Source organism: Poecilia formosa, unplaced genomic scaffold, assembly GCF_000485575.1.
Source record: "Poecilia formosa unplaced genomic scaffold, Poecilia_formosa-5.1.2 Scaffold59, whole genome shotgun sequence".
Lineage (NCBI taxonomy): Eukaryota > Metazoa > Chordata > Actinopteri > Cyprinodontiformes > Poeciliidae > Poecilia > Poecilia formosa.
Window position 1 is genome coordinate 1,398,651 of NW_006799998.1, and position 18,018 is coordinate 1,416,668.

At 38.0% G+C, this 18,018-nt stretch overlaps 1 protein-coding gene across 3 annotated transcripts; it reads left to right on the forward strand.

Moving 5' to 3' along the window:
• Nucleotides 1-5,412: 5,412 nt before the first annotated feature.
• Nucleotides 5,413-10,037, forward strand: LOC103139287 (testis development-related protein). 3 transcript variants are annotated; one of them, XM_007553829.2, is made up of 6 exons: nt 5,413-5,594; nt 5,766-5,899; nt 6,052-6,634; nt 8,027-8,104; nt 8,309-8,415; nt 8,769-10,037. In XM_007553829.2, exons 3-6 carry the CDS (start codon nt 6,554-6,556, stop codon nt 9,121-9,123), a joined length of 621 nt encoding a protein of 206 aa, XP_007553891.1. In that variant the 5' UTR covers nt 5,413-5,594; nt 5,766-5,899; nt 6,052-6,553; the 3' UTR covers nt 9,124-10,037. The 3 variants fall into 3 exon arrangements, with proteins under 3 accessions (XP_007553891.1, XP_007553892.1, XP_007553894.1); XM_007553830.2 differs by having other exon boundaries at nt 6,067-6,634; XM_007553832.2 differs by having other exon boundaries at nt 6,427-6,634.
• Nucleotides 10,038-18,018: the final 7,981 nt, after the last annotated feature.

The window sequence follows — 18,018 nt, forward strand, 5'->3', positions numbered from 1 at the left end:
AACTTTGTATTTGGAGATTACATTTGATCACCTAAAAAGAATAAAATATTTATATATATTTATTTTTTTTTTTTTACAAATTTTTTTTCCTACCATTTTTGTATGCTTTAAGAAAATAAAAAAAAACCTGGAAAAAAGTCCTGACACAAAGGATCATAATTCATGCATAAAAGGGTTAAGTTGTTGTTAGCATCCCATTCTACACTCATCTAACTAAGCCATGAGAGTTCTTTTTATTTTTAAGTTTTATAATTAACCATTTTCAGCACATCCTGAAGCACAGCTGAACTTCACAGTAAAGTCAAAGCAAAACAAGGTAAGTTCAGGAACAGGAGAATCAAGGTGCTTTACATGATAAGACAAAAACAACAAACAGGCAACACACATTCAGTTCTCAAATGTCCTCAGAAGTCATTATAAAACAATATAATTAAAATGTTGCAGTTATTAATCACAGGAATCTCAAACAGTTTTAGTTTTAGTCTTGATCTAAAACAAATCAGTGTTTCAGCATTGCTGTAGTTTTCTGGAAGTTTTTCCAGATTGTTTTTTTTCTAGCAGTTTGACAGCTGCACTTTTTAAAGCTTTGAGGGGGGACATCTCAAAGGAGGAATGAGCTCACTATTTAAATCAGATCAGGTGCAATGAAAGACAGAACCTTCAGAACCTTCTTAACCCTTGTGCGTGCGGCAAATGATACAAATTTTACATGTGTGGGGTCGGTTGGACCCCATTTCCACATACAAGGGTTATGGAAATTTGATGTTGAACATCAAATCTATATTTGATATCCTGTTAGAAAACTTTTTTTTTTTTAGAATTTTCTCAGAAAAGAAGTTAGCAAATTAGTTGCAGAATCCAGTGGAGCATAGTCCAAATGCCACAGTCAAATTGGGTTGATTGTAAATCTTTCAACCTTTTAATCAATGTTTTTATTAATATATAATATAATAATTCTTTTTCATCTGTTATTAGAAAATTTGAACGTAAAGTGGTAGGTAATGTCAGCTAAAAACCTTATGCATGTATCAGTTTTTTTTCTGTATCCTCTGTTTTTTTTTCTCCCCACAGTCCAGAAAGCATGCTTGTTAGGTTAATTGGTTGCTCTAAATCGGTCGTAGGTGGGAGTGTGGGCTTGCATGGTGATTTCTTCCTTTGTTAACCATCCAAAGGACTGACAAGCAGAGAGCAGCCAATGTCACGCCCCTTTGACACCCTGTCGGGCCTTTACTCCAAACAAGACAAAGGGTGCTCAGAAAATGAAGTAAGTGAGAATTTGTTTTAAATCAGTCCAAGGGCCTCCAACTCCAGCGCTTTGGAGTTATTGTCCTGTAGCTTTTAGATGAATCCCTGCTCCAACACACCTGAATCAAATGACTCGATTATCTCCTCAGTGTGACATCAAGTTCTGCAGAGGCCTGGTAATTAGCTATTTGATTCAGGAATATTGAAGCAAGAATTCACCTTAAAGTTGCAGGACGGTAGCTCCTGATGATCAGAGTTGAGAAAATGATTTATCCGTTTGATTAATTTATTACATTTAAGCTAACTGATGCCTTCAAAACTCTGTTTTCAGCCACATCAACTTCAGTACTTTTTAAAAACCGGAGCTAATTTTAGGTGTCATAGCTCAGAGTTAGCTTAGCCTAGCAACTGTAAAGGCTCCAATTACAACTGAAGAAAATATGTCTAACTGAACCCAAAGTCATCCACAAAAAGAAAAATACATCATAAAGTAGCTGGTCATGGGAGAAAATGTTTTGAAGACTGGCTACACAACATAACTACCAATACCACTTCTGAATGTCCTGCTTTGTAAGGTAAAAGAGTCCCTCTCCTAGTATTCCTTTACCATACCTTTAGCTCTCCTTCCAGCTTTTTATAATTTTGATCCCACTAAACTGCTCTTCAAAAAAGGAAACAAGTCGTTTGAAGTCGCTGGTGTATTATATTCTTTAAAAAAAAAAAAAAAGTTATTCTTTATTGTAGTAATGCAAAATGGCTGTTATAGCCATTATCTTGGCTATAACAGCTGACCTGCTTACTTGGGTTTCCCTGCATCAATAATGTCATCAGCATTTGCAGTTTGAAAGAGAAAAAAACATTTATTTCAATCTGACATTTAGCATCGTCAGGGCCTTGACCTTCTCTATCATATTTTTATCATGCAGGTATTTCTAATACAGGACCTGGCACCAGATACTGGAGCAAAACGCAACGGGGTTCATTTCACACCCTTCACCTATTAAACACAAGTCTCATCCTGTCTTCGTGTTCTCAAATGAGTGTCTTTACATTCACATCTATTTTGGTGTGGAACATCCAGAGTGTAATTCTGACCATGCATCAGCTCTATGAAAGTTTTAACCCTCCCTTCACACGTAGACTAAGTTAACAAGTTCTTGGAAGCGGTTATGTGGATACTAGTTGGAGGGAGGAGGTGACAAAATCCTGCAAACAGGGCGCTTAGATGGATGAGGGCAGATTTATCATGCCATGTGTTCTGATAATACACCTGCACCCACTTTGACAGAAATGAGATACAGAATGATTTTTATTTTCATTTTATAGTGTGTATTATTTTTGATTTTTAAGGCACAGCTGTTTGTAAAGTTAAAGGTAAAGTTGATTTGTACTGTAAAGCAGAGAATAATGGTCAAAGCAGGACTGCATCTGTGAGGCTGCAAAGTGTGAGAACAAATATCCAGACATAGAAACTATAACAAAATATGTAAACGTATGGAAAATTTGTTTTCAGTGTTGAACAAACCTCAGAGGGTGAGATGTTCTTATCACCAGTGTGTGATGGCAGAAAGCCCGGCAAAATTTCTGCTCTTCAGAATGTGTTTATGACTTGTCATCAAATCTAGTTTCTCCTGTCACACAGGACCTTATAAATATAACCTAGTTCTTTCTCAGATTTAATAAGTGGTGAAAGACAACACGGCATCTACTGACTACGAGGAACTACAATGTTTTTATTTACTTTTTTTTAAAGATTTTTTTTGGCTCTAGTGGCCCCTATTTGATAGTTAATTGACAGGAAAGTGGGCAAGGAACTACTATTTTAACTCCAGATTCATGCTCTTTGCTACATTTCAGAGTAGGATGTACTTTTGAAACTTTTCCCCCCCTTTTTTTATGCTTAGTCAAACACGCATAGACGTATTTATTTTATTGAGATTTTATGTAACAGATCAACTGAAAGTAGTGCATTATGGTATGTTGCATAGAGGAATAAAAATGAGTCATGATTTTCACATTTTATAACAAAACAAAAAATTAGCAGCCTCTTGATATGCGATGCTGGTAGACACAGCAAAAATCTTTTGCAGGAAAAAGGTTTCTGAGGAACAAATGCAAGGCATGAGTTTGAAAAAAAAAATGCTTTTGTCACATTTATTCATTCTTGCACAAAAAATTGAAGTCAAATGGGCTAAATTGGTGTTTATTAATGGTGCACAAAAACAAAGTTTCCTTAATTTTTTTTGCAAATTTTGCAAACATGATTATATATTGTTACTCAAACAAGCCTTTATCATACTTTGAATAGCCTTCGGTATGGTATAGAGGAATTTTTCTGCCATGAAATCCTGCTTTCAGACTGAAACGTGTGCTCTTGGATTATGGCAGAAAAATTCCTCCATACTTCGGTTCTTAATTTCCTTATTTCCATGAATTTTGGTGATAATTCTTCCATCTGTCGCATCAAGTTTATTGTCATAATTTAGTTTGCTGAACGTTAACAGAAGGAACCAGTTTGACTCTCTTGCTTCTGTTTAGCCCTCTGGCCATATTTCCAGCTGCTCTATTGAATTTGTCGACAATGAAAGTTCTTCCCTCCTTTAATGTCCGTCTCAAATGCTTTGAAGGTTTGAGGTCTGTTTAGCAAAAATGAATTCATCAAATACATCTTGAAGTTTAACTTTAGTCATGTTTTGGTTTTGGTCCCATTTTCCTCTTGGAAAACAGAACTTTACTTTCCCTCGTAAGTGAAATGCAAACCTTACATTTTATAGCATTTAATCTGGGAAGGATAACACAAATTTGAATAACATTTGATTATTTTGAGTCATGCATGCGATACTGTGGCATGCAGATGTATGTGAAAATGTTTTCTCTGTTTTGTACATTCTGTTCCACATCTCTTAAGTAACACTCCAGAGGATGGGAGTGTTTTACTGTCGCCACCCTCTGGTGGTAAAGAGAACAGTGATGACAAGTCTACAGCAAAAGAATCAACTACCTACAGAAAACACAAAAAGTGCATCTACAAAAATATGTTATTTTAAAAATAGCATTGTATTTGTTTAGATTTAAGTAGAATTGGGTCGTTCTCATTCTTAAGTCATTCAAAGTTTCTTGCCAAAAGTTTGCAGTTTCAAAACAAGATAAGACTTAACAGTCAAGAACTATTGATTAGATCTGTTGTGAGGAGCTTCTGCAGAAACACGTCTTGTTGAAAATGAAAATATTTAGTTGAAACATGCAATTTGAAAAACTTATTTAAACATTCACAGCAAACATCAAGAAAGATGCTTTTGTATCCCTAAAGATATTTGGCCTGAGGTCCAAAACTGGATTTTCTTGACTGTGACAATAAAAGTAATAATAAAAAAAGAGAATAAACTATAAGACGGTTACAGAATTAAGATGATCAACTTGTGATAAATGTGTTCAAGAAATAAAATTAGATTATGTAAATACTGGTCGTCAGACTTTAGCAGCTGCATGTTCAAGCTGAATTTTAAGCTAAGGCAACAAGATTTGTGCAGTATTTAAATTATGACCCCCCCACCCCCTCCAAAAATAGTGATGCTTTCTCTTTCAACATCACCAAATCCAATATGAACGTGTCAAAAATCTCTGGAGCCATCTGGTGGCCGTCTGAGTCTCTTCGTGTTTAATCTAGAAAACAAAAGAGCTGTGGAAAGAAAATATAAAATAAATATTTATTTCCTTTCTGTTTAGATGTTGTAGTACGTACTGTTGAAACGGTAACTACTGATGAAATTGTCCTTTTATAGCATGAAAAGCATAAGAAGGCCTTATGTTGACAATAAAAATGTCAACATGCTGTTCAGTAACCAATAAACTTTGACGATGACCCATCATGAACAACTTTCTTGTGAAAGAAGTACATTTTTAACAAATCCATATTAAGTTCAGAACATCTCAAACTTTAGATTATTTTTTTTTTACTTTAAAGAATGCAAGCACTTCCATAAGTACTTCATGAGCTGGTGTTTTTAGGGGACTTTAAGTCCCCTAAAAATATAAGTAGGCCATCCACCAAACCACTCTGCACTGTCCTGTGTGTCGGCTCTGCTAAATCATTGGGTGTGACCTTTATTTGCTGAGTGAAACCTGAGCAGCCCCAGCAAATTGGCTCCCCTCCAAAGAAGCAACAGATATTGGTGTTGAAGTAGTTGCGTTGTTTACTCACTTGAATGTATTATTCATTTTCAAATGATGGATCTGTTTGACTTAACAGCTTCATCCCTGCTAATCTGTTAACAAGAGCAAGACAGCAACACAAGCTAGATCCCATTTCTTTGCTGCGTAATCAAGGCTATAATCAGTCCTTTCTTTTGGTAAGTAACAGGAGGATAAATTTATTAGTTTTTACCACAACAAATACAAGATTTAAGTTTAACACAAAAATATTCGTTAATCAGGATGAATTGAGTCAAAAAAGCAAAACTTTGCTTAGTTCTAGTGAAACACAATCATTGGTCAGAGCTTTATGCATCTTTATCTAACAGCAGCAGACAGCCATCTCAGGTGGCCAGGTGTCAGAGTGAGAAAAAACAAAAAAAACAAACTCACTGCACACCTGAATCTCATCTGTGAAAAGGATGATGAGGAAGTGGCCATGTAACAGAAACACAACGTGAAGGTGAGTTTCCATAAATACACACAACTCAGACTCAAGTTAAACACTAAAAGATTTAGTAAAAACAGAACTAGGACAAGTCAAGAATCCACATGAAATTGAAATAAAAGAACATTTCAGGTTGTCTTTACTAACGTACCCATGTCTGTAATTAGCTCGTGTGTGTGCAGGAGCCGTCCTACCAAAGTTGGCAAACAATACAGCTCTGGCTCTGCAAAAAGAGACCCTCTAAAATATAAATGAGGAAATCCACACCTGTTTCCAAGTAACCAAGGCAGGTATAATGTAGTGTGACGAATGCCAGTGCATGTGCATTCACACTTGTTGTTTGGCTTCATGCACGAGCAACACGATTTCCTAGTTTTACCTGTGCAAGACGCCGTGTTGGAACGGCAGCTGCCGCTGACCTGTTTGTCCTGAAGAAATAGACCAAATCTGATCAAAGGGAGAGTATGAGAATACTCCAACGTTCATTCTGAAGAGGTTTTCTGTGTTTGCCGCCCGCTGAACGTTTTCCCACATGGAAACAGGTCTGCTGAGGCCCAACTGAGACGTCCTGAAGCTGGAAGCAGAGACTCGGTGGAGGGTGGGCGACTTGGAGCGGCAGAGGTCTTCACAGGTGTTTCCTCTGAGCGTTGAGCATCAGTTTGTGCAAACATGAATCCCATGTGGAAGGTTTATAAAGGCAAAGTGATGAAGACTCTGAATCCTGAGTATGAGGAGGATACTGCAGAGGAGGTAAAGGATTTACACACAACTACGAGATAAACGATCAAATCTGAGAAAGCTCACTTGATTGACACCAAGATCGGGTCACTTGCTTTATTTTTTTATTTTTGTAATATTTGAAACAAAGTTGGCTACAACTTGCAGGATGATGTCCTTTCTATGTGAAAGAAACTTGATGAAAGATGTTATCATCTTGTGCATTTTAACTCATTTATGTGTTGAATATAGTCTGAGACTTCAGACATGGAAATATTAGTTTAGAAATACTAATTATATTTTTACATCATTGCTTTTTGAGTTGTCTACTGGGGTTGAATGAAATTCATATTTTGTAACTAGGAAAAAAAAACTGAACACAAGATAAGCTTAAGCAAGAAAAAAAATTATCTCTAAAACCATTTGAGGAAATGAATATATATATTTTTTTAACTTCTAACCATCAATTCATCTACAGGAGCTAAACTCTGAGGCTATGGACACTACTTCTCGCAAAATGGCTACAACAATCAAATTTCCAAAGCATCTTTGGCACTTTTTCAAGATAATATTTTTCGAACAGAGTTTTTTTATATTTTGAAGAACAAAAATGCTTGTCTATTTCCAACTGCAGCAGGTTTAGTTCTTGCTGGAATTGCTGCCGCTGAAACAGACGGTGCTGTGCTGACCCAGTTCGCTGCAGAGCAGAGAAATTCGATCTCGGGATGGAGCTGAGCTGGCGGATTAGTTGGCCTTCCAGTGCTTGACTGACAGGGGATGAGACAAATAGCCAACTCTTCAGCGCACACTCGGATCGGATCAGATCAGCTGACATCTTCAACTTGTGCTCTCGTTGAAATGCTAGAGTTCCTGTTAGGACAAAATGATGCATTGCACGTGTGGAGAAGGTTAATGGTTAGATCCTATTGCTTAGCAAGTCAGTTTAGGGAAGGTAAGGCACATTTTCAGCCACAAGGCAGTTCAGAGTGCTTTGCATGAATTGGAAGGAAATACAAACAAAACAACAAAACTAAAAGACAAGAAAATAAAAGTATAAAACTAAATATTAGTTCCCCATGTTTAATAAGATTAAGTCCATAATTTATAAACTAATAGAGGTTTCTCTGGATCTATTTTTGTCACATTTAAACAACTTTTAAATTATTTTGCAAGGTAATGGAGCAATAGATAAAAGAAAACAATGTATTTTTTTCCAAAGTGTCACACAATGAAATGTATATTCTCGGAAGGCAACAATTAATGAGATCTTCTAATAAGAGTTTACCACAATTTCTGCAGGTTGCAGTATTCAGAACGCACACTAGATGGCGGTATCTTTACAGAAACTCTGGTCTACGGCATTAATTGAACACTGGAAGGTGAAAAGGTGAAGTTGACCATTCATTTTGTCCAATGCTGTTGCAGGTCACAGAGGTAGAACATGACATGAGTCCAATACAGGAGGATGAAGGGCCCAACGCCGTCTCTCAGCTGGCCAGAAAGGTATGCCATCAGTCGACCTGAGCACCGATAAATGTCAACATACAATGACAAGTCAGTCCAATACCTGCGTTGACAGTGAATGCAATTAAAGCTCCTCTTTTGAGTTTCTAAGCAAAGAGGTCTTTGTTTTTTTTTGTTTTTTTTAGAAAAACATACATATATCCTATTATATGAACTTTGACCTTTGCGTGTCTGCTTTTTCAGATGCAGGGGGCCGGCGCTAAGAGCTGGAACAGGTTTTCGTCTCTCTTCAACAAAGAGGATGAGCACCAGCTTCTGGAGGAGACCGAGTGCCCACCTGTCGCTGACCAGTGAGTCCAGAGCGGATTTACATTCCAGCTTATTGGTGTCAAAATCAGAGGCATTTTTTTTGCACAACTGGTTTAAATTTATTGATGTAAAATCTGTAAGACCTTTGTATAAAATGTTTCTCAGAGGCCCTAAAATACAGTAATTTTATCATTGACAGAAAATCTCAGGAGAACTTCATCATCTTTATCCCAAATATATCTAGTTCAGTTCGTCTGCTTCGAGATTGAGCATTTCTCATCAAACTGAATAATTTTGATTATATCCACGTTTAAAAAAAAAAATAATAATCTAAATTGGGATACATTATTGAAGCACAAGGTCAATAACACCCATGACTTTCCTGAACTGTCAGCCCTCTCGCAGCAAAACCTGAAGAACCTCCTCGACCGACCAGGCGCAGTGGATTCTGGGATAGTTTCGCAACCAACTTTGCTGCAAAGAAGCAGGCCGAAGCTGCTGCTGCAGCAGCTGCAGCAGCAAACGAGGGTGTGGCAGAGTCAGGTGAGGAAGGAGCGACTCAGGCCGCAGGGGAGGAGCAGCAGGTCGGCCTGGCTGAGGAGACGGAAGCAGGAAGCAGCAGCAACAACAGCTTCTCTAAATATGTGACGCTGGGAGGGAGCGGCGAGGACGCCTCCTTTAAGTGGAACTTTGTTACCAGCAAGCTGGCAGAGCTGAAAACCAAGGGCATGGTGAATAAGACCAACTGATCGCTACAAAGGTGTCTCCTAACATTCTTACAAAATGTTACAGCAAATCGTATTTAGTTTAACTTTATTTCATTATAATCTCATTTGATTGTTTTCAGGTCTTAAAGGTAAAAAGACATTAAAACTTTTTTTTTTTATTTCAATCAATGAACCATGAAAGGTGGGACGTGGTGTGTATAGACATTGATCCTGGACTAAATTTTAAACTGTGGATTACTTCTACTTGCAGAATAAATGTTGAGACTACACATATAAAAAAAAAAAAAGCCTAAATGTTAATCTTGCAACAATTGAATTTGTGTCTCAGTAACAGGGCAGGAGAAGTGTGCATTCCTCTCTCCTAGTTTCGATAAAGTGCTGCTTGCACCGTTCCATGATGTGAGCTAAGCGGAGGTTTATTGTTGTTTTCAGAAACGCTTGAAAACTTTAAAATGGAGTTTGTGTGCGGTCAGATTTTCCACCACAGTGCTTCTTCAAACAAAAGGGGCCCATCTACCTTTCAACAAATCTAACCTAATCCGTAGTTTAGGAGAAAACTGGATTAAAAGATTAAAGGCAACGTTAGCTGGATTAGCCGAGGATCAGATCACTTAACCTGTTCACAGAGAGAATTACAGCTAAAAGGTCTTTAATTCTGGTGAGACCCTTTATATGGGCACGCACTTTCTAAGAACTTCTTCCTTTGTGATGTGACATGAAAGACTAAATTGTGTGTTTAGTCATAAAATCTGAAACCATGACTTGAATTTTCTAATCTTTGACTGAGACTGGAATGTGCAATGTGTGAATTGTTTTGTTTGTGACGGGGGGGGAAATTGGCTGATGTTCTTACTTTGGTGTCTTTTGGGTTTTGACTTGTATGTTTCTTTTGTTTTTGGTCCTGATATGACAAAATAAAGACCGTTTTCCCTGAAGGTTTTGCGGTCTCATTTAAAAAGATCTCTAAAGCACAACAGTGCAAAATTTACTTGGATGTTTTGTGACTAAAGCAAAGTGGTGCATAAATGTGAAGTGGAAGATTCACAATTAAGTCTCATCAACTTTGCACATGTAAAGAAATTTTGCAACATGTTGCAAACCTACAGTGTGACCATCAAATCCTTGACATAAACCTTTTGAAATCTAACCTCTGACAGCTGGACGTTTGATCCTTCTAAATGTCTTACACCCAATCTGTTGCCTCTATAAAATATTTAAGTCAAATGTACCTAAATGCAAATTCCTGTAAACTTTACAGCATATCTGCAGCTCTTTTTCCAGTTTAACTTTCTTTTAAATTAGATGTTAAATAGTTCAAATTCTTTTTTCAGTTATTTTCCCATATCTCAAATATTCAATAAAAAAAAAGGACTCCACAGTTAAAAAGTTACTACCATTGACCAGCAGGGGCCGCTATTCTCTTCGGAATGGAAAAACCTTGATCAACTCTTTGTTTTCGCTGCGTTTTCCTCCACCACCACTAGAAACGTATGTTTTATTATGAACTTTTCATACAAACCATTGTACTCAATTTCCGTTAGATATCAAAGTATTTTTTTTTATTTGAAACTGATTGTATTGTGAGTCAGAAATAGCTTCCCTCATTTCCTGTTTCCTTCCATTGTATTTCCTGTTTTTATTAACCCCCATTTCCTCCCTAACTGTAAGGTGTTGACTCAGATAAAACACAGCTTCCTTTTCCCTATTTGGGACCTCCAGGTTTCCATTTGAATTTGATATCTCACCTTTTAAAATAAAAGATAAATAATTTCAGCAAATGCACCAGGAGCCCAGGCTGGTCTTTTTTTTTTATCCATCTCCAGCATCAGTCAGATTTGAAGCTGTCATCATGGATTCTGTGAGACTCACTGAGTCGCAGTAGCTCTGTCCACACTTCCCTACAGTTGTCAGTCCCACTTTGAATCACAACAGATCTTTCTCTGCTTTCAGTTAAGCAACATGTTCTGCATTTGGAACTTCTTTTTTTTTATTAAGTACTTATATAATGAGGTTAGAGGAGAATCAATTCCCCCAAATATTGTGTGGAACTATATATTTTAGAGATATTACATTTCGCACAAAATATCTTAAAAGTTCAACATAGAAAAAAATTAAAACATGAAAAATCCTCTTCGTTAGTCTTTTCTAGCAGCATCCGAGACAACATCTTGACTATTCTATCAACTTTAAATTCATTTGAATAACAAAAGATATTTGTGCAATGTGTTGCACCCAATTTGAAATTTAGATGAAATGCATGTGTTTGACTGTTTATTGTGTGAATGGAAAGTTGAACTTGTGTAAAATGTCAACAAAAACGTATGCTTAATATGAAGGAAGCAAAATCAAAGTTTAACTGTAGTGCAAAGAGAACAGAAGAGCAATAACAAGAGCAGCTCCACACCACTCATAGTTTCCTAAGGGTTTTGGAGATTGTGAAAATGAAGAAAACTGATACAGATCAAGTTTAGGTTTTATTAAGTTTCTCTTGTTTTGCTTGTTCTTTTGCTTCTGTTCTTCAATGTTGCGTGTTTCTCGGTTGATTTGTTTTTCTGCTGCCTGAACACTGGGTTTCATTTTACTAATTACCAAACCTGAATTCCTTTGGTCGTTATTATCCACAGAGCTCTCAGTCTGGTCTTTGTTTTTTGGGGTTTTTTCCTGCCCAGTTTTCTCCTTGGATTCCCCACTAGTGAGTCACATCTTATTCATGTGGAAAGTGAGCTCAGCAGTTCAGCACACCTGCTGCCTCTGGAGCCACTGTTTGAAAGAGCAACACCACTTGAAGGGTAGAGTTGACTCGATCACTGCAACTGTGGTACATGGGCAGCGCACTGACTAAAATCATTTATGCTGCTGGATAATGTATTAAGTTATTTCAGAGTTCGTTAAGAAAAACAGGCCATGCCGCTGACATGGTCGCCATCTAACCTAAACAAATGATGCAAGGAGGGATTGTGCAGCATATGTCTGCTTTGATTTAATTTGTTTTGTGAAAAATAATTTCCATAATTGTACCTTTTGGGCTTTTGATGTGTGGCGTAGATATTCGTGGAAGTTGCTTCTATCTTTTTTCATTTAGCCTTTGAAAAATCTATCGTTAACATACACTATGTTGACCCAAAACAATTGAATTCAGTCACCAGCTACAGCCCTCAGGCCTCATGTGGGCTCCAGATTAGCTCCAGATCTGTGCATAGAAAACCTTTTGGAAAGGGTTTCACTGTCTAAGCAGTTGCATCCAAGCCTTATGATGTGATGCAAAGTGTAAACTTTGCAGCAAAGAAGAGTTAGAGTGTGTGGGACTAATTTTCAGGGGTTGGGCTCAACACCTAAGTTGCAATGAACAAACGGTTCCTGTTATAACATAATAGTGAATCAGTGCACAAAGTAACTCCATAAGGATGTGGTAGAGAAGAACTGAACTGATCAGAGTCCTGACTTCAACCTGACTGAGCTCTTTTGGGATGAGCAACCTTCACTTCCAACATTAGTGTCTGATGTTCCAAAATGTTATTCTGGAAGAAGGGTCAGAAATTTTAACAAATACGCTTCTAAATTTACAGACAGTCTTCCTGACTGAAAGATTCATAGCCTTGACATCCAAAACTGGATGTCAAAGTCTAATTTCAGTATGAAAGAAAATTCCCAAATAGCTTTAGAAATGTACACTACATTAGGAAGTGGCAGGAAAATAAAAGAGAGGCTGCTTTACCACCTAATATTAAATTCACTTGAGGATAACAGGATTGGGAATAAGTTTTAACTTTGTTTTTTTGGCAGATAGTATATGGATGGATGATGTAACAGGGAAAACTGAGATCCAACTGAGATGACGCAAAATTTCACTTTAGTTGCACACACTTACAGTAGACAGGTCATGTTTCTAACTCAGTTTTACAGTCCTGTGAGAAAGATATGTTAGGGCCCAAATTTCTCTCCAAAGAGTTTATTTTTTTTTATTATTTTGTTACTGTCTGTTCTCTGTGCACAGACATTTCCCTTTTCACAGAAACGGTACATACAGCTTTCTTAATCTCACAAAAGGCATTTTTGTCATGCATTTAACGAGGTGAGAAATGCAAACAATCCTTGTTTATTTTTTCTGTCCTCAGACTTGTTTTGTCTCTAAAATTTGAGACGAGAAGTTAGTCGGAGAGATGATTTATAGGTAGAATTATGGAAATGTCTTTAAAAATCAAAGCTGCTTCCATCACTGAGCCCCACAGGCATGTCTGGCTTCACTCAGGTGTGACATCGTTGCGGTGGGCGTCTCAACAGACACGGTGACTCACAGATTGGAGCACCGGTTGCATCTGGAAGAGAACTTGCAGCAGCAAAGATCTTTTCACAAAAACTATGTTGGGAGATTCATTATAGTGACCTACATGCAACTTTCCCACCTGTTCCAGGCGAGAGGGAGGAAACACGTCTGGGGGAAAGCCCTCAAACGCTCAGTGTATTCACTGTGTAGTCTAAAAGCACATAAGGATGGTGAAACACATCTCGCTTGTTGCATACCAGAGGGAAAATTAAAGGTTTCATGAACATTATACAAAATAATCAACACAGGGTAAAAGAGAACGCAGACAAATCCGTTCCAGCATTGTATCTTACTTATTTCTGTGATTGGGAAGCCCAGTTAGTTTGTTTTTAAAACTCTGCAACACTTTGGTACCCAATTGGTACCCAAAATGTGCCTAAAATCTTCTTTATGTTTGACCAGAGATGTCTACTGCATACCTGGTTGTACTGAGTGGTTTTTGGGACAAACATTGCTTTTCTAACTGACACTAACAAGACATTTTTTGTATACACAACTGCGTCTCATTTTTTTTAAAACAATTTTCTGCAAATCTGAGCATCTATTCCTACACCTCTCCCAATCAGTCCCAACAGACTAGCGGCAGCAGCAATTGGCAAACACCTGATGGAACTTCATGTCTGCTGAGCTAAACATACAAAATACTTTGCATTTGCTCCTAAGTATAGTTGCAAATGGCATAATGAGAAGCATCGTTGTGATGAAGTGCAGAAGTGTCGGAAGGAGTAGGAGCTTCTTAAAGAGACAGAGGCCCAATTTCAAGGTAGCAAATTGCACCGTCAAATTTCTTTTAAGTTAAGTACAACATTTTTGTAACAACTGAAGGTGGCATAGATACTTGATTGCGCTACAGAATGGAAAATACATGATACAACCTTTTAAATGTTTTTTTCTATTTACAGCAATAACTCTAAAATCACAAAAATATGTTAACATAAATGCTTCAGAAACAAATCCAGACTAAAAGATAGCTTTGAACTGATAGTTTTATCATCTGAAAGCAGGAGGTCAACCTAACAAACATGCAAGAAAAACAGGATTTTTTGCAGGATTTAACTGAGCTGCAGAGATAAGAAGTAGACAATGTGATTTCTGAAGTGGGACTGACCCTCTCCTGGATAACCACGACCCCTCTCTTTCAACCTGCAACACACGGTAATCCTCAGGTGATAATGTGAGGACAACTCAGGAACAATATTATTCCAGTGGCAGCGGACAGACAGCTTGTCATTGATTTAGATTTTTAAAGTAGCATTTAAACTTTTGCAATGTTTTCCAGATGAAATGGGTTGGGAGAGAGGTGTATTCTCCATCCACCGTATCACAAGAAGTTCACACATTATGTTTCATTACTGTGATCTACCGGCTCATTCACAGAATTTAAAAGAAAACTTGCTCCTTTTTCCCAGCAGAGGGTTAATCCCTCCAAATCTACCCCTGTGGCCACACCACAATCCACAGAAAATAACTAAAACACACAGACACAGTGGTGACCTGTCGGCTATCTGTATGATGCGAAATCTGATCCCCACTCGCAGCTCTGCCTCCGAATCTGCTGTAAATGCGCGGATTTTTCTTCACTCATTGATTCTACTAAAAGCTCGGAGTGTAAACAATTGTCTAGTGAACACAAGTCGATTCATTTTGTCGGAATGAGTGTGTTTTTGACTTCGTTCATGTTTGAATCAGTTGAGTCTGCTGGTTGTTTTCACACGGTGGCGACCACCTACAACCAGGAGTCTTGAGAATGGCAAATATGAACCCTGATTCCTGTCTGAGACAGATTTCTTTATCAACATGAGGGCAAATGAGGGAGTTTCAGGTCATCATGCTTTTGTGCTGGTTCATGTAACATTTTGACGCTGTTGCTTGTTTTCGCTGCTGGGATCCAGTGTAATTCTTCCATCTTCCCCCCCAAATCTGAAAGGCTCAGGTTACTGTTTCTTCAGCTGTTTAGGGTTGTTGTTCTTTGGCTTTGCTCCCAACCTGCTGATAAAACCTCTAAGTCAAAACACACACCCTCCCCACACACACACAGACACAAACGCAAGCACACAAAGTGTGAGAACTACCCGATAAAAGGGTGGGAATTCAAACAAATCCATACAGAAAAGCAGGATTTTTCTGACTCACTCAAATAAAAACTCTTCTCTTCATTGCTGAATTTGATATCTGTACAGTATTTGCTGTCTGGTCGTAAAAGCATCTAAAAGTGCTAATCCTAAGCATTAAATGAATCATACCACCAATAAAAAAGAACATAAAACACCCTTGAAACAATGTTAAAATAACATTGTTTGTATTTTTTTTACCTGTAACTGCGGGGTTACATTTCACAAGACAATTTTTTTCTTTCCATCTATAGTTTTAAATTAAGCTTCTTTAATATTTTTTAACTAAATCCCTCCACTGAAAAACAAACTACAAAAAATAAATAAATAAATTCCAGCTTTCCCACCACTTCTGAAGCAGCCTTCATGCACATGGCAAACCGGTCATGCTTCCTTGCCCAGGAAATCGAGCCTGAGGGGAAAGGTGACCCTTATCGGAATGAACAAGTCAGAAATCACACACCGATGCACAACTGGAAATTTCACTACTTCTGTTTCTTGTCGTGGTAGAGCAGTGCACGTTTAGAGACACTGAGTCACAGCTATACAAACCCACACACATGTCCTGACAACCTGCTCTTCTTCTTCTTAAAGGGCCGCAGCCCCCCTTCTCCCATCCAGCCTTTCATCAGGACATCATTAAAGATCCCTTCTTCCCTCCATCTGCTAGTCAGACCTCTAAAAAAAAAAATCCCCCCACTCTAAGTGTCTTCTTTGAGTCCCTTTTCTCTTCCTGTCTGTCTCTATTTCTGACATGTTAGTCTGTGGTGTCACAGCCTGTCTGGCAGCAGAGGAGGGAGGGAGGACCTTGATAAGGCACTTGATGGAGGCTGTCAGGAGGTAAAGCCATTGTGGGACAAAAGCCGTTGTTAGAATGTGGCATTTACAAAGACTGTGTTCACAGAAAGAAAAACAAAACAAAACAACAACAACCACCATGCAGTCAGTCAAAAGCAACCATCATCATGTTGCAATTATAAGAAGAGCATTGCAATTTTGTCTGCTCTGGGTCCATTTTTCTTAACTCGTGCCACTTAAGCAATTTAAAATCACCGTAATATAGGTTGTTACGGTTGTTTCTGGAACAGAATCCTGACAGACAGATTGCATTTAAAGTAAAAAGTCTTTCACAAATGACAGAACCTGTCTGCTTCCTTTGACATTTAATTGGCATATGGATGCCACTGCAACATAAAAAGTCAAATCAACAATTGTCTCTATACGCTTCTCCTTACAGGGTCATGGGGAGCTCATGCTTATCTCCATCTGTCATTGGGCAAGAGGTCACCAGCCCATTTCACAGTTCACATTATACATTGTTTAACGCAAACCTGAAAAGTACACCATTGCCATCAGCCCTCCTACCAATGGTACAACTCTACCAATTTTGCACATCTACAATTTTTGGTTGATTGCTTAGTAGTTTAAGCTGGATCACATCAGATCAGATGATCTACAGAAATAGGTCAGCCTTGCTACAGATTCTTAATGCTCTCCTTACTCAACCTGTCAGTTCAGAAGGATGACCAGTTCTCAGTGGTCTCACTGGTCATCCAATAATATATCATTATTTGTTCGTTGCAGGTTGCCCTGTCCAGCTGATGCTGTCTTAACTCTTCTGACACAATTGAAAAAAGCTTTCGGACTCCTGAGGTCATCCTAAAAATCAGAGAAGAACTGCAGAGTATCGGCAAATGGACACTAATCTGGACGAGGCTGAATGGGGAAGAACTGTCATAGTTATTACAACATTACTCTTTGTTTGGTCTCTCATGCAAAATCACAATGAAACACATTGAAATACGGGTTTGTAACATGACAAAATGTGAAAAATGTCAAGGACAAATACTGCTGAAAGGAACGAGAAGCTTAAAGCTCAGTTTTCTTCAAAAGCTTTTCAATCTTTTTTTTTTTTATCTCTGCAGTTTTCAGTCTGTGGGCAGCATTGGTGCCGAATAAAACAACATCACAACCGGGATAATCCTTTCACTCAGCACCTGTAGCAATCATGAACGCTTCCTTCAGAGTAACTGTGCTGTAAGAAGCTCTTTAGACCTGAGTGAGTGCCCCTCTGTTTTCCAATTAGACACCTGGATGCCGCACACCTGGACTTCAACACAGCTCCAAAAAAACACATAAGAGACCCAGAAGAAAAGCACAAAGGAAACAAAATGATAGTTTAGGTCAATGTATCTCCTGCTATTGTTTAACACATCAGATGAGCGGATGTGTTAAGATGGAACTTTGAGTTTTGTTCGTTATTATGTTCTTTCAGAGTCATATCTGATTAAAAGGATGAGCAAAAGTCAGAAATGGACTCAATATTTCTATCTGTTTTTCAGTTTATGGCACCATTGGTATGCAGGTCAGATAATCTGCTAGATTTGCATCTGAGGGCTACATTCCTGAGCTCAAAAATGTTGACAAGTCATGAAAGATCCTTGCAGCGAACCAAAGGATGTAATTAAAGGACTTATACAT